Here is a 25,823-nt window from a genome sequence, read left to right as displayed (position 1 = left end):
TTGCTTAATAATCACAAAAGGGAAAACTATCTTTAGAGAGATTGATGTATTCTGCCAAGTTATCAAACATAGCATCACCAGTTGACACACTGATATTACGGGGCCTCCTGATGCAATGTAATGGCAAGTACCCATGTTGTGTTCTTGCCAGAAAGGTGTACTCTGAATTTATTATGAGGAAACCATCTGAGACATTCAGAGTTCTATGAAACAGCTGGCCTAGACTCAAAAAGTGTCACATGTCATAAAAGATAAAAAAGGCAAAGAGACTCTTCTAGATTAGGAAACTAAAGAGACCTGACAACCAAATGCAGTGGGTAATCCTTAATCATATCTTAGATAAGGGGAAAAAAGAACATTTGGGGGATAATGGGGGAAAGGGAGTTTATATATATCAGATAATACTGTATTTTATCTTGGGGTGTAATGATATATTGTAGCTTTGTAAGAAGATGTTTTGGTTCGGTTTTTTTTTTTCTTTTTAAAGATTTTATTTATTTATTTGACAGAGAGAGGGACAGCCAGTGAGAGAGGGAACAGAGGCAGGGGGAGTGGGAGAGGAAGAAGCAGGCTCCAAGCGGAGGAGCCTGATGTGGGGCTCAATCCCAGAACACCGGGTTCACGCCCTGAGCCGAAGGCAGACGCTTAACAACTGAGCCACCCAGGCGCCCCTAGATGTCTTGGTTCTTAACAGATGCATATTAAAGCATTTGTGGGCTTAGTGACATGAGATCTGCCAACTTGAAATGTTTTGGGAAAAAGAAAAGAAACGTGGCAGATGTTAAATGGTGAATCTAGGTGAGGGGTAAACAGGTGTCCAGTATACTATATTTTAACTTTTCAGTAGGCCTAAAATTTTTTTTAAACGAAAAAGAAATGGAAAATGTGTGTGCATATTTATGAGAATAAGGCCCCAACACAAGATTTGCTTTCAGTAGTCTTTTAGATAGCTTAGTTGTTGCCAAATTAAAGAAGCCACCTACAGTTAATAATATATTTAAAGTCCTGTGCCCTGCAGTGATTAGTTTGTGGCTTGTATGTCAAAGGAGAAAATCAGACTGTTACCTCTTATTAAATGATGTCATTCATTTAAAAATTGATGACTTTTTCTTTTTTAAGATTTTATTTGTGAGAGAGAGAGAGCATGCACAGCTGGGGGAGAGGAAGAGGGGGAGAAGCAGACTCCCCACTGAGCAAGGAGCCCATTGTGGGGCTCGATACCAGGACCCTGAGGTCATGACCTAAGCCGAAGGCAACCGCTTAACCAACTAAGCCACCCAGGCACCCCAATTGATGACCTTTTAAAAATATCTTTGAAGCAGTTCCAGGAGGTCAGGGAGGTGGAATATTATTGTCTTTTAAGAGCTGTAGGGTAGAGTTGTGTGCTAATAGCAAGGTCCAGATTCAGAAAGGAGTGGATGACTGACATCAAGTGAAGGAAAATTCATGGCGGGTGAAGTCAAAAAGTTGTGGGATTATGATAATCGATTATCTAAATGGGCAATGAAGTCTTCCAGAATGATGGAGAACGAAAATACATATCGTAGTCTGAAATAAATAAACGTGGGGCAGTGGTTTAAAAGGTTAGTAGATGCCTGCTTTCAGGAAGGAGTAGTTAGGTAGTGAATATAGTGGGATCACATGAGTCTCAAAGGAGAGATTCCTGCCTTTTTTAGTGGTGGGGGAATAATAATTTGAGAGTGGTGGTAGGTATAAATGATGTGTGAAGGAGAAATAGCAGCTAATGTTTCTGAACACTAAGTGGGAAGCTAAGTTCTTGAAAAGGAGCCAGGTTGCAGCTGAGGTAGGGAGGTACAGGAGAAGCATTAGTGAAGACAGTTAAAACGAAGAGGAATTTATTTACAGTGAAATGGAATTCTATAGGACTTACTGTGGGAAGAAGAAATACAAAACTATTTAAGTTCTAAGATGCCTGGCATATTTTATTTTAGGCACTAAGTTAATTAAGCAATAGTGATCAGCTGTTTTTTTCATACGAAAAGGAGTTCATTCTGAACTCCAAGGAAATTGACTTAGAAATGTCTTATAATGGGGGCGCCTGGGTGGCACAGCGGTTAAGCGTCTGCCTTCGGCTCAGGGCATGATCCCGGCATTATGGGATTGAGCCCCACATCAGGCTCCTCCACTATGAGCCTGCTTCTTCCTCTCCCACTCCCCCTGCTTGTGTTCCCTCTCTCGCTGGCTGTCTCTATCTCTGTCGAATAAATAAATAAAATCTTAAAAAAAAAAAGTCTTATAATGTTTTATACTTTTGAGTACTCTCATCTAAGGTGATAAAAGATTTAAAAAGCCATACCTCCTTGGGGTGCCTGGGTCGCTCAGTTAAATGTCTCTCTCTCTCTTTTTTTTTTTAAGATTTATTTATTTGAGAGAGAAAGAGAAAGCGTGCACACGCATGTGCGTGCGCGTAGGCGGGGGAAGAGCAGAGGGAGAGGAAGAGAATCTCAAGCAGACTCCCTGCTGAGCATGGAGCCTGAGGTGGTGGCTCAGTCTCACAGCCCTGAGATATCATGACCTGAGCCGAAATCAAGAATCAGGAGGCTTCGGGCGTCTGGGTGGCACAGTTGGTCTGACTCTTGATTTCGGCTCAGGTCATGATCTCAGGGTTATGAGATCGAGCCGTACGTCAAGCTCCATGCTGGGCTTGGAGCCTGCTTAAGATTCTCTCTATCCCTCTGTCCCACTTCCCACCTCCCCACCCTCACACACATGTGCACGTGCTCTCTCTTTGTCTCTCTCAAATAGAGAGACAGATAGATAGGTAGACAGTCAGCCGTACCTTCTTTTGAGAAAAGAACCGGGTAAATAATGTTTTTTATTTTAGGCATTTGGATTCAGTCCTCAGTGATCACACACGAAATTCTGCTGAAGGCACAGAGTATTTCAAAATGCTTGTAGATGTTTTTGCTCCAGAATTTCGAAGGCCAAAGAATATACATCTTCGAAATTTTTATATCATTGTTCCCCCTCTGGTGAGTATTTTTAGTACCCAAAGTGAATGTTTTTAAAAAAGTAAATAGATCCAGTTTCTTTGTAGCAGGAAGTGCACATAGACTATATTACTTTCTGGTTGTAGATAAAAAAGCTAAATGTGATCTCAGTGAATGTGGCCTAGGAGTTTTACTTACCTAGCAATGCAGAATGAAACTTACTTTACAGTTGAGATGGATTTTTATTTGTTAGTAACTGCTAGAAGAATCTAGTGTTATGTAAATGGAGTGTACTCCATTATATATATATGCCATGTAATCTTTGGGCTGATTATACCATATAATCATTTTAAGTGATTAATGTAGACTAACTTCTAACTTAAAATATGAAGTTATTTCTCACACCATATCTCTTTAAAGTATTACTGTTAAAGGACAAGTTCTCTCTGTACAGTAATAAATACTAACATCTAGATTTAATTTTAAGTGCTTCCTCGTGGTATCATAGTGTGTACTGCTCTAATTCTATATAGTTGCCATCAAAATATAGCTCGAGTTACTCAAAATCACATCATACAACAGTTGTTGCAGTGGGGAAAATGGAGTTTAGAGTTCAGAACGGCATACTAGCAGTAAGAGTTATGTTTCCCTAAAGATTTCTATAATAAAACTTTTTTTAAAAATTTGTGAATGGGTAGCTCTAAAGTCTAAATATCACTAGACAAATGGAGCTTTTGATTACGTCTAACTTCGGTCAAGAGTAATAAATTTTCATATTGCTGCCTGACTTAACGTATCTTCTTACACATTATTACCATTATTATCCTTTGAAAGTAGTGGATGGTCTATGGACAGCTTTTTTCTTTGTATATGTTCTTTTCTACTGTTTTTAAATATGTGTATTGTTAATGCTCTATCATAATTGTTAATGCTTTATCATTACTATATGTTGTAACTGTGATGTAGGAAACATTTTTTCATCCCAAAATAGTGTCAAACTGGAGGCAAAGCTGCCTTAGTTATACTTGGATAACAGTGTAGTTAACTTAGGGTGACGTCTCATCATATTTCTTAAATTTGAAGGACAGTATACTGAAGCCATAGTAAACAGCAAATTATGAGTTTACAGAAGAGTAGAGTTCTGCGGGGCAGCTGTCCGAATTCAGTTAGTGATGGGTGGATGGATAGCACTACAGGGAAGTACAGGACACTGTTCTTGTGCTTGAGTTTATCATCTAATTCCAGAAAAAAAGACAAACATAAATAAGCTATCTAAAAAAAAGATTTAAATAATAGTTGGTAGAGATTTCACAAATCTGTGATCAATTGCCCAGTGAGTTTTACAGGCAAAAAAGTGAAACTCGGTATTTTGTTTCCAGCATAGGATATTATAGTACCTTTCACAGTGTATCACTATTATTCTTAAACATGTCTCTCCTTACCCCTCTAGAGCTGTGCTAGCCCTATATAGCCATAAGTGGCTACTTAAATTTAAATTAATTCAAATTTTATAAAATAAATCTAGTTCCGCCGTTTTGCTAGCCACATTTCTAGTGCTCAGTGGCCGTATATGGCTGGTGGCTTACTGTATTGGACAGTGCGGATACACAGTATTTCTGTCATTGCTGGGAGTGCGGCTCTAGAGTGTGGACTGTATTCCTTTTTTTTTTTTTTTTTATCATAATTAATGCCTGGTATAAGGTAATCTTTAGTAAATCTTTGTCGAATAAATGATAAGGTATTTTATAGGAGTTGAATTTTTAGGGAAGCATTTTTTGGGGGAATTCACTTATCCAAATGACTACTAATTCTTTTTAACCATAAAGAATGATAAGAATAGTATTTTAGAGTAAAGTAGCTGGGCAGAAGCAAGGACTACCACACATAAGAGCACTTACGCTTTGAAGTAAATAAAGCAGACCTACTTTTCTGACTCGAGCTTTCACTTAGAGTATGACTTTGGGCAAGTTACTCAGCTTCTCAAGCCTCAGTGTCGTCATCTGTAAAATGTACATAATATTTTAGAAGGAACCATATATGAGGCGCTGTGCTTGGGGTAAGTGGTGATCGGCGATCAAGGGAGTGCTCACTGTTAAAGGACTCTGAAGGAAGAGCCATTAAAAGATACTGGTACAGCTTGTGATCTCACCAGGAGGCTATTAATATGAGGAAGATGTCTCAAATCAAAAGGACAGGAGTCTAGAAGAGATCCTGTTTATAATTTTTGAAATGTCTGTTTTAGGAACTAAATTCTGAAGATATTTTAGCACAGTTGTTTCTCTAATATGTTATATCTTTTTAGACCCTCAACTTTGTAGAGCATTCCATTAGCTGCAAGGAGAAATTGAATAAAAAAAATAAAATTGGAGCTGCTTTTACTGATGATGGCTTTGCCATGGGTAAGCTTAATGGTACTGTTTTTCCATTAATTTTACGTTCACCTATTATAATGGATTTTTAGAAACATTTGCTTAATAGGTCTGTGTGCTCTTTGTTGATTTGTTTTTCCTGAGCAGTGTTGACTCTTTATTTTTTAACTGGGTCATCTGATTAGTAGTACTTGTTTCCATCATTTTATAACATTCATGCCGCCTCGGTATTGCTGATCGCTTCGTCTCGTTGGACCTACTATTTAGACTTTGTTGTGACGGTTTTAGAGTTTTAGCATCTTGTGTTGAGTTTCCCTGTAGCTTCCTCAGTTGCTGGCTGTTTAGCAGTGGAAGTTTTTCCCCAACCTTCCATCCGTGTTGTTCTCTCTAAGTGATTTTCATAGCCTTGTCGTTTCTTTTCTTGATTGGCTTATTTTTAATTCTTCACACTTTCATATCTTTTTTTTTTTTTTAAAGGAATAGAATATAACTTCTGTACTGTTTGTAATTTAGCTTTGGTTTTGCTAATGACTGCAGGTGTGGCTTACATTTTGAAGCTTTTGGATCAGTACCAGGAATTTGACTCACTTCACTGGTTCCAGTCTGTTAGAGAGAAGTACCTGAAGGAGATAAGAGCAGTTGCTAAGCAACAGAATGTGCAGTCAGCTAGTCAAGATGAAAAGCTACTGCAAACCATGAATCTCACTCAGAAGCGCCTGGATGTCTGTCTACAGGTAGAGGAGAGTAATAGTCAAACCTGCTTGACATCTGAAAAAACAAATCCTATGGAAACGCCCTTTTAAACAAGCGAGATGAATAGTGGTATTAAGTGTGTTTTAAAAAGAATGGCATTTGGAAGCCATTTGATTCCATATTAAAAATGGATGAGATTACTTAGTTCAGTTTCTTTTTTCGTTTTTTAAAAAATTTTATTTATTTGAGAGAGAGCACAGGCAGAGGGAGGGGTGGAGGGAGAAGCAGAAACATACTTCCCGCTGAGCAAGGAGCCCAACCCAGGGCTCCATCCCAGACCTGGAGACCATGACCCAAGCTGAACACAGTTACTTAACCGACCGAGTTACCCAGGTGCCCCTAGTTCAGTTTCTGTTTTATGATTTACACTAGAGCTTTTTAGAAATTAGAGATCTATAATAATTTTAATATTTTGCTATAATATTTTCAACTTTTATTTTACTTTTTTTTTACTTAGGAATTTGAATTGCTCTATTTCTCACTGAGCAGTGCAAGAATTTTCTTCAGAGCAGACAAGACTGCAGCTGAAGAAAACCAAGAGAAGAAAGAGAAAGGTCAGTGAGTGGCTTAAATTTGGAAAGACTAATAAATCTTTAATAGTGGCCACTAATACCCTATTTTATCTAGTCAGAATTCCAGCTTCCTTTTCCTTTTGGGAAATAATTTAGAACTAGAAATGCCTTTAAAAAAAAAAAAAGTACAGCCTACATAGATCATTTGTGAAACCAAAAAGGAATTTACATAATTTTTACATTTCATTCTGGGGAAACTTTTTATTCAGTTTCATCTTACTTTAAATAAAATTTAACAAGTTTAGTTTTTCTTACACCTTCAACTTGTGTCTGACAAGAAGGAACAGATTAGGAGGAATACTAAATGTTTTCTGAAGGCAGAGCTGCTGATAACTAGACACAGACTGAATGAGATGGGTCAGGTGGCTGAAGTGGTAGTAGAACAGTAGGGGCTGCATGTAGTGTCGTGGTAAACGGCCTCCTGCCCTCCACCATAGCTAGTGTCAGAGCGCAGTGTAGCCCGGATAACTGATCGTCGTATCGTGAACTTGAGTCATTATGGGAAGGATTCTGTCCATTGTATTCTTTGTAGGATGGTGTAAACTGCTTATTTCATACTTGACTCACATGATACATTTCTCTCAGATTTAAAGTTTAGGAACAGTTGTCTTCCCTGAAGAATGGATGTTTCCTCTTTTCTGTTATAGAAATTATGTAACTTAGGTTTTCCTCTTTGCTTGGAAGCTCAAAACTAGGTACAGCAACTGAGTTGAGTTTTCATGTTTGCCCTTTTTCCTGTTTTCCTACTTGTATTTCACAAATCAAGGTATAAAACTTATATTTCATAAAATGATTTTTATTAATCTTGTTAGTTAAATTTTAAAATATATGTATTTTTACATTGAATAGAGGTGATTCTTTTGGGTAGACCACTTATGTCAAGTACCTATTCCCTGATAATGTTGCATAAATTAAATATTATGTTAATAACTAGGATATGCAGGCATTATTGGAATCTAGACTAAGTATTATGTGCTTGAAAGTATTTCAGGCTGTTACTTGGAAGATGTCCGGTATTTATTACATGAAAATATGTATATATTCTGTTTGGGTCCTTTTCCAATGCTAAGGTAAATTGGAAGAATTTGAGTGAGGTTCGTCTAAATTATGAGGAAATTCAGTTACTGTTTAGGTTCTGCTCAGGCGTTTCCTGCCAGAAGCTTATCTGCAGCGGAGCTTACTGGGAAGACTCTGGGTGGTTAGATATTTACTTTAAGGCCTAAAGCATTCAGGCAAAACAGAGACCTTTCCGTCTCGGTGGCACTCCTTGCTTTGGACTGTTCTTCATGAACTCTGGGATTCTGGTTGGTGCGTAGCACCCACATGCCCAGGTTCCTCTGTTTGAGGACTCTGTCGTAGCTAAAGGTTCTCAAGTGTGTAGTCAGAGTTGGAGGAGACATGAGATAGTTTTCCTCTGTTAATCAAATAGGTGCAAGTGACATTTTGCACTAAAAAACAGGAGTTCATTTATCACAATTATAATAAAAAGCTGCTTTAAAAAAATAAACACAAATGGAAAGTTATCGATTCTGGACAGTTTTATATGTGACTTTGCAGCAGCGTTTCTGTCGTAACGGCAGTGCGCTGTAATAGGGATTTGTTGGCCTGGCTGGGGGAACGAGCCGAGAGGCAGCGCGCCTTCAAACGTGCGTGAGACTCCAGCCCAGACGCAGGTCTGATTTCTCACAGTTCTGTGCCCCTAGTAAGTACCAGTCGGAACATTGCATTTGCAATATTTAGCTTGGATTTCTAAAAAGTAAGGCAAACACACTTGATATACTTCAGGGACCTACTAGGAGGGAAGTATGGGGTAGGTGCACATTTTCTTCATTTGAAATTTAGCAATGTAGTCCTTCTCCGTTTTTACTTAATTCATTTTTAAAAAGTGAACATAAATCCGTCCGTTGTTATTTTCATTGGTGCTGCCAGAAGAGGCAAAAACAAGCAATGGAGACCTGTCGGATGGCACCGTGTCTGCGGATCCGGTTGTCAAATGATGCTGATGGTATGTGTTGCCCCCCTGAGATTGTCAGGATTGTGTCAGTACTGTCGCCAGTGAACTGATGTTAATGAGCTAAGGAGGTGTTTCCTGGGCCACGTCTCTGGTAATCATGGATGCTGCAGCTCTAAAGCAGTGCCCTAGACTGAAGTCTGTTCTTCTTCCAAAGGCTCTACTTTTCAGAGATTGAGAATGAGGTTTTAAATTGGATTTCTGCCTGGACTTTAGGCTAGCGGATGTGCCTGCAGAGAGTTATCTGAAGTGACGCTGTCGAAGGGCCACTCCAGATTCCTAAACTGCCGCCTCAGAGCTCTTCTCATCTGCGTGAGGGTTTGTAATTTGTATTTGCAAAGGTCTTGGATCCATTTTTGTCTGTCATTGGAAATTCAGTGCATATACTATGTACAGCCAGCAAATACATGTTTAAACAAAATGAATGAAGCCTGAAATTTATGAAGCATACGTATCAATATTCTTATAACAGGAATATTTAAAGATGGTTTTGATAGTAGAGGTGAGGCACAAACATGTTATGTACCTTTAATGTACAGTGTAAAACTGATTCATTGTTAATTTCATGTGACTCACAAGAGCTGTTAATGTCTTTGATAAGACATTTTATAACTAGTTTACATTGCTTTGAGAACATGTAACCTCCAACGACTGCTTTAAATTTAAGATTTACTTAATACTCAAGACGAAAGAAAATTCAGAGAAAGCCATAGGGTCCTGCTTGAAGCTTCACTTTGGGTTGAAGGCACTACGTATGATATCAGAGAAAATTATATGGATTTTTATTTCTACATCCAAACTCAGGTTTCTTCTACATTAGTTTGAATTGAAATCTTGGTAATGGTTTAGGCAGACTTTTTCTTTAAACCAAGTATAATCTAAGATACCAGATTAAGCACTGTGCAGGCTTTTTAAAAATTACCACTGTGACAATAAAGTTCTAATAAATTAAATCATTTACTGATTTTAAAAAGTACAGTAAGATTTTGAGTAAATTTAGTTCCTGGCAGGCTACTAGCTTTATTTTTGTAAAGATTATATCAGTTAATAATAAATAAATGGTTAATCATGGCCTATAATCTTTTAATATGATACAGTGATACTTTTACAATGAAAACAAAGTTTAAAACTATACACGTAATACTAACATCATTTGGGAAATAATTGATTTTTCCATCGCACTTGCCTAATTAAGCATTTCTTTGGGTATATCCTGCAAGGAATTCTAACGTTTGATTTCCAGCCTTTGGAACAGGTGTACAGTGCTCTATCTGTATTCATTGGTTACTGGCAGGGTAACTTTCCCAGCCCAAGATAAACACTTTCACTGTTCAGAGTCAGAAGAAACAGAATAGGTAGGAAATCATTTTTGTTTATTATGTAAACATGACTTACAGAGTTCTGTACAATGGATGGATTAAAGGCATTTAATATTTGTAATTCATACTAACTGTAGAAATGGCCCTAAAGCATGCTGCATAAATAGTAATTTATATTCTCATTATTATAAATGTTTATATTAATGATCTTGCTTTGATTGCATCAAATTCGTCACCATTTCATAGCAACAATATTGTTCTTTCTGGTTTTTTTTCTGACTTCCCTAAAATAGCCTCCTTTAATATGGATAGAAATTGTAATTGGAAGAGAATCCAGTGTCTCTGTTCATTATCCCCACATACCAATTATTGTCCATTTTATGAATACTATTTAGAGTTCATATGCCAACTCCATGGGTACGTATAATTGAGAAGAAAGTGATAGATTACTATTTTGCCATTAGTTCAAAATAATGTCACTGCAGTCTGGATAAGTTACACATATTTGAAATAAAATCTCTGAAAAGATAAAGCATACTTAAATGCTATTAAAGTGCAGGGCAATAGGGCTTGAGTATTTCACACCTAAGTTAATACACACATTTAGATGATGGTTTTCTTTGCTAACATATTGTTAAAGATTGTTTTCAGACATACTGTAATTTAAAAGTAGAGCATTTGTTGTAAATTCACAAAAAAATTCAATAATGTTCAAATTCTCAGGAATCAGGACTAACCATAACTTTGTCAGGTCTAATTAAGTTTTGTAAAGGATGGCAAGTTGTTACCTCACTTGAGTGGGGCCTTCCCCTCCCCTAATTCTAAGAAAATATATGTATAATAAAACATTAATAAATATAATTTCAAAAATTTACTTCCCCTGGATGTTTATGTTCAAAATTGGATGTCTTAAACCAGGACTTCTTAACATTAACCTTTTTGGAGTTCCCTTTAATAAAATATAGGGGATCTATCCTTAAAAAAAAATCCTTGCAATCAATAGGCAGAAATTTCAAGTATAGGGGCGCCTGGGTGGCACAGCGGTTGAGCGTCTGCCTTCGGCTCAGGGCGTGATCCCGGCGTTCTGGGATCGAGCCCCACATCAGGCTCCTCCGCTATGAGCCTGCTTCTTCCTCTCCCACTCCCCCTGCTTGTGTTCCCTCTCTCGCTGGCTGTCTCTCTCTCTGTCGAATAAATAAATAAAATCTTTAAAAAAAAAAAAAAAAGAAATTTCAAGTATAAAATTGGTATTGGTTCCTCTCTGTGTATCCCAGGTGAAGAACTCATACTTTCCTTGGTACATTCTTGATCTTTCTATTGCTTGCTATTTTCAAATAAAAACCCACATGAATGTTTAATTTTAAATCCTAATCCCGGGAAGGGATCCTTGGTTTACAGTGTTTAATGTTAGAAATAACTAGTGCCATTTGCAAACATGAGTTGAACTGAAATGGTAATAATAAATGAGAGCCTGTTAAATATGACACTGGGGATGGGAGACACAAGCCTTTTAAATACAGATGACCCTTGAACAGTCTGGATTTAAACTGTGTGGGTCCACTTACATGCAGTTTTCAAAAATCAATATAGTACGATAAATGTGTATTCCCTTACTTATGATTTTAATAGCATTTTCTCTAGCTTATATTATTACAAGAACATAGTATATATAATACAAGTAACATATACAATAGGTGTTCACTGTAGGGCTTCGGTCAACAGTAGGCCCTTAGTTAAGTTTTTGGGGAGTCAGAAGTTACATGCGGGTATTTGATTGCATGAGGGACTGGTGCCCCTCACGTCCGTGTTGTTCAAGGATCAGCTGTACTACACTGGGGAAACTGTTCTCAGTAAAGTCTGATGGCTGCTCCTTTGCTCTTCTGAGGCAATTTGTTAAGATTAGGGGAAAGATGGGGTACCATCACATACGTCCTCATGTTACTCTTTGATGGCTAAATGTAAAAAGATTTTAACTAATTTTAATAATTTTGTTTTTTTTTTCCAACTAAAGTTTGACGTTTCATACTGATGGTATTCCTTTCAAGAAAGTTTTAACACTACAATTGCAAGTTTTTAGACGTTAGGAAGACTTTAACAGGTTATTAGGGATTTCAGATTTAAAACAAGGGAATCTGGAATAAGTGGGCATCTTTAGAGATTAAATGAACGTCATGCAGTGAACTCAAGACGGTGGTGGCGGTATCAGTGCTTAGTTTATACAAAACGTTCTTAGGTGTAGTGTATACGAAGTCAGTTTGGGCAAATATATGGATACTCTGTTGCCTCTCTTCCTGTAAAACCCGGTTTACCTGACAGTCCAGTTGTGCCCATTAGTGGAGTCATACTCAGCAAAGGAGTTGAAATTTGTCTTCTGATCAGTGTAGATCTGATGTCATAATTCTGGGTCGTCTTTAAAGGCTCTACATTCGCTAATGTATGTAAGGTCTTTGTGTAGTGAAACATTCTTTGGTAATGCCTCAGTATCATTAAAGTGAGGGGGGAAGTTAACACTTTTATATCCAGAAACACCGATCTATATTAACTTTATAGTATTTCATCATTTCAGAATCAGCACAAAAGGTTAACAAAGCATTAAAGACGCTATCTTTAAGTTGATGTAATTATTGAATATCAGAATAATCTTCAAAGGTTTATGTACTTGATGAGAAAAGCATTTGCTAATTGCTGTCTCTGGTTTGTGCTGTATATGCCACAGAGCATTTTAGAAGCATAGACTTTGGAGCCAGACTGATTCGAATCCTGATTTGGTGCCTACCGGTAGGTTTCTTATGCCTTTCATTTTCTCAGGCATAAAATGGCCTAATAGTATAGAGCTCATTGATTGAGGATTGAATTCATTTGTATAAAGTGCTTTATAGGTTGGGAAACAGTAACTACTATAAATAACTCGCTATTACGATGACTCAGAAATGCACTCGGCAGATAGTTCTTAGCTTTACTATTATTGCTCTTTTAGGTGGACAAGTTTGAAGATAAACAGTATGTGACTCTGAGTGGGTCTCATAACAACTATTCCCTTTTAAATGGCCCGGCTAAGTGTGGACAATGGAAGGGAAGTCTTGCACTTCTTAAAAAAAGGTAGTCTGACCGGTGGCCGGCCAACCAGAGGCGATGCTGGGAAATGAAAATGGGTGTGAGTAGCTGGCTGAGCGAAAGCTCCGTTTTTCCACCCTCCCACCTTTCGTTTACGTGACACGTGTTCATTTTTCATAGTGCTTTCATCGTCAATTTAAATTTATCTAAAGAAAGGGCAAGTTATCTACTGTTTCTAAGTTTTAAAATTTGAAAAATATATATAACGTGCAACAGTAATACGTTTGTACTATATGGAAGATAACACCACTTCGGGAGCCACCACGTGGGTTCAAGGCCTGTTGCTCCCACCTCAGATGCTCCCATTGTGCCTCCTCAGATCTCGGCTCCCTTTTCCACTCCAGCGGAAACCACAGCACAGAATTTTGGTGGTAACTCTTTTGTATTTTTCTAGACACCGTGGTGGTTTGGCTGTTTTTTACAGTTACTATAAATGGATTCTTACTGTGTGCTTATAGGACTTTTCTGTATCGTTTCTGAAATCCATCCGTGTTGATGCATTATAGCTGTAGTGCGCTTAGTTTTATTTCTCTAGTGTTCGGTTGATGACATATGGGTCATTTACAAATTTGGGATACTGTGAACAGGGCTACTGTAACTGTTACTGTACATGTCTCTGGGTGTATGTGTTGAGTTTCTCCAGGGTTATACCCACAAGTGAATCTGCTAGGTAGCAGGGCCAAGTACAAGTGCAATGGATACAAGGCCAGGCTTCTCCCGTCCCAGCAGTGGAAGAGATTCCCCATCACTCCATCCCCACCAACAGCCACATTCCTTCCGTCTGGTGAATATATAATATCGCAGTGGTTTTAATTTGCATTTCCTTGATTATTATAGGAAATTGAACATAGTTCTGCTTCAGAACTCTTTTATATTTTATTCTATGAAATGCCTTTCTTACTTTTTTGTTTTTAATGTATTTTATATATTCTGGGTACTAATTTTTTGTTGGTCATCTGTGCCTGCTATTAATATGCTGAGTTAATTTTGTGTTTTCATTCTCTGGTGTTCCCTCCCCCATGGTTTTTTTATAAGTTTTTTTTTCACCTTATGATTTGCATGCTTTGTGGCTTAACTAAGCCACAAATTTTTTAAAAGTTTTATTAGTGAAAACAATTTAGTTTCTAACTATTGTTCACGACTAGATTCTTCCCTCCCAACCTGAACAGTGCTAAGCAAGAAAAAAATTCAGGGGACTTTGGCTCTTGCCGCCTATCGCGCAACTTACTGATTTTATGTGGTTATGATATACACATTTTTGTAAGGCATTAGTTAACACTGAACTAATAATTTCATGGTATATCTCCCTGCTGGCTTAGATCAGTTCACTTTGTCTCTAACGGTATACACATTATAGAAGTGGATTCCTGATGACCCTGTAACAATTTCGGATTACAAAAATTCTGTTAACCCACCATTTTTTAAAAGCAATACCTTGTAACAACTTGGCACTGAGATCACATTATTCTATCCATGTTGAATAGAAGTATTTGATGGTACATCCCTCTCTGCTGTGATTTCATTATGCCCTAAGTTTTTGGAAATTAACATTGAAGATACAGAACTGACTTTAGTTTTCATTCAAGGATGTTCTAGAAAATAACCATAAAAAGCAAAAGAAAGAAACAATGATAGTTTTTATTTGCTAGCATTTATTGCTAGGTTAATTTATTACAAAGACAACAATATTGTTGAACTTGGTTATAATTAAACACACTGTGCCAATTCAAGATCATCATTCTTATTTCATAGGTAGGGGTGGAAATAGGAACTTTGTACCAAGCCCCACAACCAGCCATGCTTCAAGTGAGTTTGAAAATTAATTTGTCCCTTCCTTGAGGAGGGTCTGGCTCAGAAGAATCAGGAACTGGTAGAGCTTCACTCTGTCCATGGCAATCCACCACTAAAAATATCTAAAGGACCGTAAACTTCTGAATGCTGGTTCATTAAGGTTCCAATGTAAAATTGAACATCTTCTGTGGTACTCGTCTGCTAGTCTTTTTATTGCATATCTGAAAAAATTATCAAAACTAGACCTGCATTTGTGCTAGTGCTCAGGCCTCAAAGCAGGGCTTGTCACCTAACTGCACAAATTAATGCTATTACGTCCGACTGTGAGACAAGCTTGATTATAAATACACAATTTTCCGAGTGACAGGCACTTAAAGCTCATTAAGTAAAATACAAAAATAGATTATATTAATAGGAAATATTTAGTGTTTATCAAATTATAAATCTAGGCTTTTACCTTTTTTAAAAAAGGGTACTGGAAACTGAAGAGATGACATTTGAATAAAGTGAACAATGCATATTTTCATTAACTTTCATTCTGAGCGCTGAACAATACAATCTAAGAAAAAGACTTACCACAAAGCACCTAACATAACATTTGTAGATGGGTAGGAATGTTGTCAACCATTTCTTACTGTTTCCCTCCCATCTCTCAGTATCAAGGCATCCAGAGGACATTCCACAGGCGATTGTCAGCATTCTGAAACCAGGTCATGGGCCTGTGTATCAGAGAAGTTGAAAACCCTTAAGGAGGAAGCTCTCCTTCCTGGGTGCTGTTCCCCCAAAGGCCCAAGGGAGTTATGCTTCAGATTCTGCGCCTCTATTTTCACTTGGACTTCCATCACTGTCATCTGCTTGCTCGTTTAACAGTACATACTTCCCATCATTGGTTAGTGGTATGGACAGCATTAACTGAGCCAGTGCTTCTGGGTCCTGAAGTTAGGGGAGTTTGAGAAGGAGAAAAGAAAACGCTTAAAATGCACTTAAGAACCCCTCTGGGCTTGGCTTTCATGACGTTCTGTAAGCTAGCCTCATTCCTTCTGTTAGCTGTGTGTGCCTTCAGGTGAGTCTCCTTGCCTCTCCAAAAAAACTCAACTGCATTACTTCTAGAATCTTGAGCAAGGTTTTGGTCTCAGCCAAAATATTGTTCACACAAATCATAATTGTCTTCCCAGAAAGAGTCCAGAGAGGAACTTCCTTTACAAAACCTTTGTCTTCTAGGTCTTTAACTCCTTTCTCTCTTTCATGCTATACCAAGAGTTGGCAAACCATGGCCATCTGGGTTCACTGCTTGTTTTTATAAGTAAAGTTTTACTGGAACACAGCCATTCATTTACATACTATATGTGGCTGCTTTTGTGTTACAATCACTGAGTAGAGTAGTTGCAACAGATGTAAGCTTAAAAGGCTTATTATCTTGCTCCTTTCAGAATGTTTGTCAACCCCTGATCTATACCATAAAATACTCACTTGTGCTGCTTGCTACTATTTCATGTATATTGGTCTTAGTCCTTGGCCTTCCTACCCTCACCCAACAGACTGGAACTCTCATATGGTACTCACTAGCTGCATGTTCTGCTTATTTACAAATCCAGCTCCTCAGTCACATTAGCTACATTCGATCTGTATATTCAACAGTGCAGAATAGGTCACTGCCGTCCCTGCAGTTCTACTGGACGATGCTGAACTAGAAGCCTCCTGGGGCAGGAACAGGTCTGTCTTGCTCACTGCTGTAATTCCAGGGTTTTATTGTCCAAACTTGGCTCTCGAAAATTTGCTGGGTGAATGAAAGACTAAGTTGCTGACCGGGAGGTGTGGGAATCTTCGTGTCTAGTACATTTCCAGGTGAGGTCTGTCTGTGACCGCTCTGAGGAGCAAGGCCTTTGAGCACACGGTAGATATACTTAAAGTTTCTACCACCTTAATTTGAAAGAAAGAATATCTAGACAACAAGAGCAAGCAAGAAATTAATATAAAGCAGGACTGTAGCAGTGATATTAAGAACTCCACATGTGTTCCCAGTGATCGTGGACCTAGTGAGTCTGGTGGTTAGAATGCTTAAAAGGAAATCTCAAATTTGGCCACACCGCCTGGTGAACATCCTTGCTCTTTCTGAGAGAAATCTTAGTATGTATAGAGGTTTGGAGCAGTTAAAACCAGCACTAAAATGCACCTTACCTTCTGAACCTCAATGATTTCTTTTCCCAAACTAATAGCGTAACATATCTGCAAGACAAAAAAAGTAGTATTTGGCAAAGGTAGAAAAGGACAAAGAACCTTCGGGGGAAAGTGTGACTATGGAAGTACAGTGAGGTCACTCTCTGCTCGTGTCAGTGTGGGGACAGCAGACCTGGCCGTAGGAGATCGATCACACGGGCCTCTGAACATTAGCGCCCACCTCCCCTGGTCTCCTGTTGCCACTCTGCCTAACAAAAATGTCCAGGTTCACTGGCAACTGAAGTTACTCCAGTGCTTCAAATCACACTCAGCTACCCCATGTTCACGCACACAGTGGCAAACAGGTGTTTGCTGGAAGAGTTGATTAATTTTGGTTAATTCTAAGCAGCAAATACAGTCACAAAATTTTTCATACTAAACAAGAAGAGTTTCCTGAAGTCTGCTTCCTTGATTTGCCCTGAGACTAGATTTTCTCCATTGTAACTTTTGCTTCAATTTTTTACAGAACAACAAACTTGAAGGTAATTGCTTTTAACATTTCCTAGTATCTTTTCTGAACAGCTGTATCCCACCATTAACATTCTTCACACTCTGTTTAGGAGGACATGCATTTTCCACAGGGAAATTGTATTCCAGTCGGTTTTCTTTCATGGGGCCTTCCTAGAGCTGTTCTCTAAACTCCTCAATGGGCAAAGACTAGTCAACTATCCAGGGGATAGCGCAAAACCCCTTTCAGTGTCTGCTTGGACAGAGATATTATGGAATCTGAAGATGAAAAAAATAAGACCTTTTCGCCTTCTGAGTTGCTTTCAAAAACATATGTGCTCAGAGCCTCTCCACCTGTGGATTCAGGCATGCGGACCACGAAGCCAACCAGTCTCTTGTTCTCCTGATGAGCAGCGAACTGCGTGATGCTGGTGAGTTCAAACTGGAAAGAACAGGAACAGACTATCACACGACTGTTATTCAAAATGAGACAAGTCATTCTCCATGGAAAACATCATGGGAAAAGTGCACTATGAGAAGACAGGCATTAAATTTGGCAAAATCCATGAAGTGCCTACTTTGAATTAAGGAAGAACTACTGAAGTCAGCGTGCATGCAGGTACTTACGTTGGCCCTTGTCACTTGAGTCTGAGGATCTATCAACCTGAAATTTTAAGAGATTCATTATATCACACATGCTGGATAGACTTATATTCTTAGAAGCATCTGTACACGTTCAGCATGAAGTCACAAATACACTTCAAATATGAAAACAGAAGGCCTGGCTGAGGGCAAGGTGACATGGCTCCGTGTGACTCTCCAAGGGGAGCACGTGCCACTGTTCCCGCCTCTGTTGACCCTCGGGCTGTATCTTCACGGAAGAAGATAACAAATAGAGAATTTCACATTTTTTTTAATGATCTTATTTATCAGAAAGCAAGTGAGCACAAGCAGGGGGAGCGGCAGGCAGAGGCAGAGGGAGAAGGAGGCTCCCCACTGAGCAGGGAACCTGATGCGGGACTCGGTCCCAGGACCCTGGGATCAGGACCTGAGTCGAAGGCAGACGCCTCACCGAAGGAGCCACGCAGGCGCCCCGAGAATGTCACATTTCCGTGCTTCCCCAGAGAGGCAGCGTGCGTTCTCCGTAGTGCCGACACAGAACGTGCGTGCGTCAGATTCTGGACAGCCTGCTTCTCAACACACGCGGACTCAACGCGGGTTTTCCTTGGAAGTGTTTGATACGCATTTTTTAAAAATATGGGGTGGGGTGAGAGAATAATGAACAGATTTTAACAAAGCTATTCTGTGGCAGTTTGGGTGTGGGGAAGGACTATTTATGGAGGTGTTCTAGATGTATCTTGAAGGGCACTTGGAGTACTCAGGTTGACATATCTGGGAAAATACACTGCATTACAGAATCTATTGCTATCATATACACATATAAATATCTACTTTCTACACATAGTATTTATTGCTGATCTATAAATTCTGTGGCTAAAAGCAAACAATGTGTTCTCTTGTTAAGAAAACAAAGGGTTATGATTCCATTTATATGAAATGTTCCGAACAGGTCAATCTACATAGAAGCTTAGTGGCTAATGGCTGCCTAAGCCTGGCGGGCTTCAAGGTAAAGGGAACAAGTGCTAATGGGTATGGGTTTTCTTTGGGGACGATGAAGATGTTCAAAAACTGTGGTGATGGCTGCCCAGTTCTGGATATACTCAAAACACTCTGAATGGGCGCACCGCATGGTGGGTAAGCCCCATCTCCGTAAGCGGTTATCTCCCCCACTGGCTACGGTCTGAACTCACGCAGTTACACTATGAAAGCATGCGGTTTACGATCAGAGGGCTCTGAGCTGGCTGCTAACCGCGACCTTGTACAGGCCACCCTGACTTCTCGCAACTGCTTCATCTGTAAAATGGGGATAAGAACCCCCACTTCAAAGAGGTGGTAAAGACAAGGAGAAAATGTGTGTGGAATTTTTAGTAATCTACGAAGCTAAATAAATGTTATTTTTTATTTATGTCCCTATTAATGAATATGAATTTAAAGAGTTTAAAAAGTATACATAATTTTCCTAAAGTTGGGTTAAGTTCCCTTACTTAGGTATTTTGTAAAATTTTTTCATAAATAGAAACAGAACATATTTTGTGAGTAACTTAAGAGACTGCTATCTAAATCAGGTAACGTGGATTTGCCTCGTAAGATCCGATTTTCTGTGGGGCTTCTAAGTGGTCTCAAAACACGAGTGTGTTTACTGCGGTAAAACATACCCGACGTAAAGCCGACCGCTGTCGACATTTTGTACATTTACCACATCGTATGACCATCGCTGCTGTCGGGCTCCTAAAGCATCTTCACCCCCTCGTGAGGAAGCTCCACACCTGCTCAGCCGGCCCTCTCCATTCCTTCTCCTTTTAGCTTCTGGCAACCACTAACCTGCTTTCTCCCCCTGCGGATTTGCCGACCCCGGACCTTTCATGCAAATGCTCTACAAAGTGTCCCTGCCGCCTTTCACTTAGCAGAATGTTTTCAGGGTTCAACAAGGTTCCACCATGTGTCACGACTTCATTCCACTTTTTGGCTATTGTGAATTACGAACATGTGTGTAAACATTTTTATCTGAACACTTGTTTTCAGTTCTTTTGGGTGTCTACCAGGAGTGGAATTCTAGGTTAATTCGTGGAGGAACTGCCAGACTATTTCCCACAGTGGCTGTAACTGGCTTAACAATTCCCACCAGCAGCGGATTCCAATTTTTTCACATCCTTACTAACACCTGTTATTTTCCTTTCCCCCCCCCTCAATTACAGCATCCTAGCGAGTATGAAGCGATATCTCATGGTGGACCCGATGTGCATCTCCCTCACAACTAATGACACTGAGCATCTTTTTATGTGCTTGTTGGCCATTTGTGTATTTCCTCTGGAGAAATTTCCAGTCAGGTCCTTTGTCCAGTTTCTGTTTCTTGGTCTTTTTGTTGATTCTTTTAAGAGTTCTTTATATATTCTGAACATATACCTCTACTAAATACATGATTTGCAAATATCTTCTCCCATCTGTGAACTGTCCTTGTACTATGATAGTATTCTTGGATGTACTATCATTTTTCACAGTGCTTTTACATGTATTTACTCTGATCTTTTTGGTGGAGATTATAAGAACAGTGAGCCGACGCTCAGAAAAGGTGCAGGACCTACTTGGAGAAAAGCTTTAAATAAATATAAGGTTTTATTTGTAATAAACTTATTCTCAGTATAAGGTTTATAATAAATGAAAAGGACTGATTTTAATGAATGGAAGAAACTCTATTCTGATTTTTAACAGAGTCCCACTGACCTTTTTTGAAGCTACTATGTACTGAGCACTTTCCACAATGTCAGTTCTGGGTGTAAATATTTTATGTGCATTAACTCATTTATTCCTCATGACAACACTGTGAGGTATGGATCTGGTTATTTTCATCTTCTAGCTGAAGAAACATGCCCGGAGGTTAAAACTTGCCCAGGTCATACAGCTGACAAACACCCAAGCCGGGAATAAACCTGGACATTCTGGCTCTAAAGCAGTGCCGTCGTTCCAGAGAAAGAAAATGTAAGCTTCCAACAGAATTTAAAATTTTCTAGCAGCCACATCAAAGAGTGAACCAGGTGAAATAATAGACTTTATTTACTCTAAAAGATCTAAAATATTACCAGCTAGACCTGTTATTAATATAAAAGTTAATGAGATTTTTGCATTCTTTGGGGGGGGTTAGTATGAGGTCCTAGAAATTTGTTGTTTTTTACATTTAAAACCTTTCAATTCAGACTTCAGTTCTGTTTCGAGGGCTGCACGTGGCCACAGCCCCGCAGGTGCCGCTCTCACCGAAGCCGGTGGGAACCATGGCGTGACCGTCCTCTGCCATCGCTCCCACCGATCTTACTACCTGAAACCCCGAGTCCTGTCGGTAACCTCCTTGGCTTCTTTATTTTCGCCCCAACAAACAGTAATCCGATTTTACCCGGGGTGGTCTAGTCATCTCAGGTTCTTGTTCTGTTTTCACTGTTATTTATAAACGGTACATTCCGAAACGAGAACACCCTTTCTTTTTCGAGCCCTGAGTGACGCGGAGCAACTCCCGCGCGATGGCATTTTTACGAACAGTAGGACTCAGCGCTACATTTCTGAAGGCATCAGTCGCTTAGGGGAGCCCCTTCTGCCCAACGTATCTTATAAAATCAAAATGTAAAAAGGAATAGGGCGGAAAGGAGAGTAGGTCTTCACCTGGATCAAACATGCTAGTGTGAACATTCCAGACGGGTAAATGGGCCTTAAATGGGCAACGCGCTCGAGCTGCCGGAAGGTCTGAAATGAACGCGCGTACCTCAGGGTCCGGCTGGTGACCATCAGGTGGGACTCCGTCGTGCGGAAGATGTTGTGAATCGCCCGGGCGGCCAGCACCTGTCTCATGGCTTCGTAAATCACTTCGCGGCTGGTGTCTGTCCTGACCGCCATGGACCCCAGAAACCGCACCACGAACATCTGCTGCAGGAGCGAGTCTGCAAGACAGCGTTGCTGCTCAGGCTCACGCTCGCGTCCCGCCTGCGGCCGCTCCGCCTCCGCGCGGCTGCCACCCAGGGTCGCAACGCTGTGCCTGAACAAACCCACACGGCCAAAGCCCCGAATCGCCTACTGTCTACACGGCGTGTCTTTGGAGCTGCCGCGTTAGACCGCAGACGGCAGCACCGGAGCGACGTCCTCCCCGCGCCAGCGCTCCGGGCGACTGACGCGGGCCCCGGGGGCACCTCTCCTCCGAGTCCGAGGTTCCCCGTCTACACAACAGGAATCCAGTACTCTGGCCCGCTGACGACGTCTCCGACGGGAAAAGGTCGCTGAAGCACAGAAGCCCTGACGTGGGGACTCGGTTCGGTTCCCGCACATCGCGTGTTACCGGCGGGCTGTGAGGACAACCCGAAGCTAACGCACACGCCAGACTACTTGCTTTACCCGATTCCAGCGAGCTAATGCCACGGAGCCCGACCAAACTGAGTAATAGCCACCCTAACAGAGGTCACGAAGGTTTAAAGGGGTTTTTTTCCTATAAGAAAATTCACTTATCTACCATTTTGAACGAAGATGACTTTTCCCTCTATTAGTGTCTTTGCCCCTAAAAATAACTTAAGTAACAGAAGATTAGGAAACTATAACTGATATAAAATTAAAAGTAATTACTCCCATATGAAGATAGTTTTGTAAGTGTGCAAGTTTTTTGGTAGACTTTCCGGGCTGGATTGGACGGAAGGGCAGCCCGAGCTAAGTGGGCAGACCTGAGGCCGAGCCTGTTCGCTTCCTTCCTCCCTTCCCTGCCCCACCGCGTCTAACTCGGAGCGCCCACCCGCAGGCGCTACTGCGCATTCACGGAAGCGGCACGTGATTCTAGGGACATTCTCAGGCTCCAGCCGTGAAGCGGCGTCCAAACGAGGTCTCGCCAGCGCGCGCGGCTCCGAACTGCCGCGGCTGCGAGCCGAGCGCTGCTCTCGGGCGCTAGCTTACCGTCAGCTCTGCCGCAGGAACGTACGTCACGCATCAAAATCTGAACTGAACAAATTAAATACCATTTACCCGTGTCCTCTGCAAATTCGCGAACGAGTCGGGATGAGTGTCTGTGGCTAAAATGTATTTCTGACTCACCCCGATGGCATTTTGTGGTGGCCATCTCATCCTCTCGATCTGTTTTGTAGTGACCTGCCACCTGACTTAGGCTCGGCAGCCTTCTACGCAGGAGCTACCGGAAGGGTGTGGGTGAAGCCAACAGTGCAACGCTTGTAGGAAATCCGTCTGCTTCCCTTCCTTAACGGCACGTGCCCTGATGAGTTTCCACAGAACCACCAATCTGGGGGTCCTAATTTTGCTTCACAGTCCAAGTCCTAGCTCTCTGGAACGTGACTTCAGGTCTCATTTCAATGACTCGCGTCACTCCGTGAGGGGAAAGAGTGAGCACACCAAGCCAGCCACTCACCTTCTGCTTCTGGAAACGTCTCGTCCTCAGTCTCACCAAAAGGGTTGGTGCGCCTAGGGGAAAGGCCAGAGTCCAACAATCAATAACTTTTCGGCTACACGGGTACAAACTCTTGAACGATCAGTCAGAACAGCAAGTCTTGGCAGATGGGTCCCACACAAGAGACCCCGAATGTACTTCCGTTTCTCCGGAGACAGCCTCCCCTGGCCCGTACCTGCTCCCTCTGTTCTGGTCCAGGAATTCTGTGGCAGGAAGGACGATATCGAATTGGATAGGTGTTCCAGGTGCGATGAGCTCGTCGGCGTCAGGGACACGGACTGCTGCTTTGGGAGCAATCTTGTCATTCTCCAGCTCTAAATTTCTCAGGTTCTGGCTGAAGTATAAAAGAGGGAGGGAAAAATCAAATCCCGTTTAACCTTATACCTTTACAAGCAAATGAACACGTGTTGAATGCTGAAGTGACTTAAAATGGACAAGGGCGAAGATTTCAGTCAATCCTTCAACTCGTTCTACAAATAAATCCTCACAAAACGTCATTCGTGTCCTTGGTTAAACTCCTTCAGGACCCCCCGGCCCCCACAGTTAGCTCTGCCACACAGCATTCTGCATTATGTTCTATTACTCAGCACGTTATCTACGGTCTAGGTCTTCCTTCCGGTGGGACAGGTTTTTGAGAGCAGGGGCTATGGCTAAATCACATTTACTACTTGGTACACAGAAGGCACTCAAAAATGTTAACCGCATGAATGACTACATCTTGGCCTAGCATTCACAACCTGGTCACAACCTGGCTTTAATTTCTCCCAAGAACCCCCCCCCACCCCCGTAATGCACCCTCCCCTGGAGCTACCCCCACACCCCCCACTCTTTTCCTTGCTTCCTTCTCCATCCCAATCCCCCTTTCCAAAACACCAGCTCAAATTCCTGCTCCTCCACGAAGCCTTCCAAGCCAGCCCTGACCCTCTGTGCGCTCCCAGGGACAGTGTTGCACGCCCGTGTGCCCCTGAGCTCGGCACTGTGTGCGCACACGCTGCTAACGCGTCTGACAGAAGAGGACCGTCAGTACGGTGATTAGTCACATGTCACCATGTTTCCTCTCTTCCAGCGTCAGGATGCTGTCATTTAACTTTTCACGTCTTTATGATCTTTTCTTCCCTGCTCGAGGGTAAGCCCCTTTGAGGGAATGTCAACAAAGAATGTCAAAGTATTTTGATTTCTTACGTTATCTGGAGCCTAAGAAGGCTCTTGATATCTTTGTTCCTTTTTCTCGAGTACGTCAATACTAAATACACTGTATGAAACGGCTCTGAGCAGCCACCCGACAGGTGGGCACGCTGAGCGGGAAGCGGACAGAAATACAGCACGGGTGTGCAGACAGCCACTGCCAGGACAGACCGCTGTTTCCCCGCCATCGTTTCCAGAAAAGGAAGGTGCGGTCTCTAGAGAAACGGAGTAATTCCGAGAGCTCTCGGTGACCAGGCGGGTGAGCCCAACCGAGAGCGGACGTGTCGCTGCCAGCTCAGTGCTGTCCCCGACGCCACGCTGCCTCAGTCCACGAGCGCAGAATCCCTGTGCTGCTTCATCCGGGCTCTGAGGGGCGCACGAGTCTACGCGGTGAGCACTGGAGGAAGGTGCGAGCAGAAGCTTAAAGGGAGAAAAGCGAGTCCAAGATTTTGGCCCCGCAGAGAGTCTACGGGGAGGGAACACAGTGACAACAGGACGCGGCCAGGCGTGGAGGGCGGTGACCCCGTGAGGTGAGGTCCGCACTTGAGTCTACAGCATCGGGAGCCGCGGAGGGCTGAACACGGGAGTGACATGATGCAGCGTCACCGTGGCCTGCACGTCACCTACTCTGATGGACACACGCTTGGCGAGCGTTGTCCTACTTCAAACACCGCACGTCAGAGCAGCTCACATAGTTGAGTTCTCCTCCTTAAAACTCTTGGTGCCTGCTGACACCGCTTTCCTGCCTGTTTCTTGGTGGCTTTCGTAGGTTCCTTCCCTTCTATGACAATGCTGGTGTGCGTCGGGATTCCGTCCGAGGCTCCTGTCTTCTCCCTCCGCACTCGCTCCCTCGACGATGTCCCGATTCACTTCCTCAGCCCCGAGGTTTCCTCTGTGCTCCAGACCAGTATCATCCGTTGACCACCTGACGCGTCCTGGGGTGTGTCACGGGCCCCTCCATCTTACGTCCGAAGGGAACACTACCAACCCCTTTCCATCTCTGAATAGGCCACCTTCTGCCCAGGTACGCAACCCAGACAGGGGTCATCAT

At 41.6% G+C, this 25,823-nt stretch overlaps 2 protein-coding genes across 4 annotated transcripts in view; one reads left to right on the top strand and one right to left on the bottom strand.

Moving 5' to 3' along the window:
* The window catches only part of WASHC4 (WASH complex subunit 4), a 58,069-nt gene extending 47,224 nt beyond the window's left edge, over positions 1–10,845 (top strand). The window contains exons 29-33 of the mRNA XM_026499761.4: positions 2,846–2,993; positions 5,254–5,350; positions 5,858–6,054; positions 6,531–6,627; positions 8,575–10,845. Coding sequence (XP_026355546.1) covers positions 2,846–2,993; positions 5,254–5,350; positions 5,858–6,054; positions 6,531–6,627; positions 8,575–8,642 — 607 coding nt within the window. The 3' untranslated portion in view covers positions 8,643–10,845. The remainder of the gene's footprint in view (positions 1–2,845; positions 2,994–5,253; positions 5,351–5,857; positions 6,055–6,530; positions 6,628–8,574) is intronic.
* A 3,863-nt stretch (positions 10,846–14,708) lies between these two features.
* The window catches only part of APPL2 (adaptor protein, phosphotyrosine interacting with PH domain and leucine zipper 2), a 49,998-nt gene continuing 38,883 nt past the window's right edge, over positions 14,709–25,823 (bottom strand). For 2 of the 3 annotated variants that reach the window (XM_026499759.4, XM_057316520.1), the window contains 7 exons: positions 23,763–23,921; positions 23,549–23,601; positions 21,914–22,088; positions 18,172–18,208; positions 17,846–17,986; positions 17,059–17,106; positions 14,709–15,813 (listed from right to left, as the gene is read on the bottom strand). In XM_026499759.4, coding sequence (XP_026355544.2) covers positions 15,679–15,813; positions 17,059–17,106; positions 17,846–17,986; positions 18,172–18,208; positions 21,914–22,088; positions 23,549–23,601; positions 23,763–23,921 — 748 coding nt within the window. In that variant the 3' untranslated portion in view covers positions 14,709–15,678. The remainder of the gene's footprint in view (positions 15,814–17,058; positions 17,107–17,845; positions 17,987–18,171; positions 18,209–21,913; positions 22,089–23,548; positions 23,602–23,762; positions 23,922–25,823) is intronic. The other variant, XM_026499760.4, reaches the window with a different exon arrangement.

Source organism: Ursus arctos, unplaced genomic scaffold (genome assembly GCF_023065955.2).
Source record: "Ursus arctos isolate Adak ecotype North America unplaced genomic scaffold, UrsArc2.0 scaffold_21, whole genome shotgun sequence".
Classification (NCBI taxonomy): domain Eukaryota; kingdom Metazoa; phylum Chordata; class Mammalia; order Carnivora; family Ursidae; genus Ursus; species Ursus arctos.
This window is presented reverse-complemented; position numbering and strand designations above follow the sequence as displayed.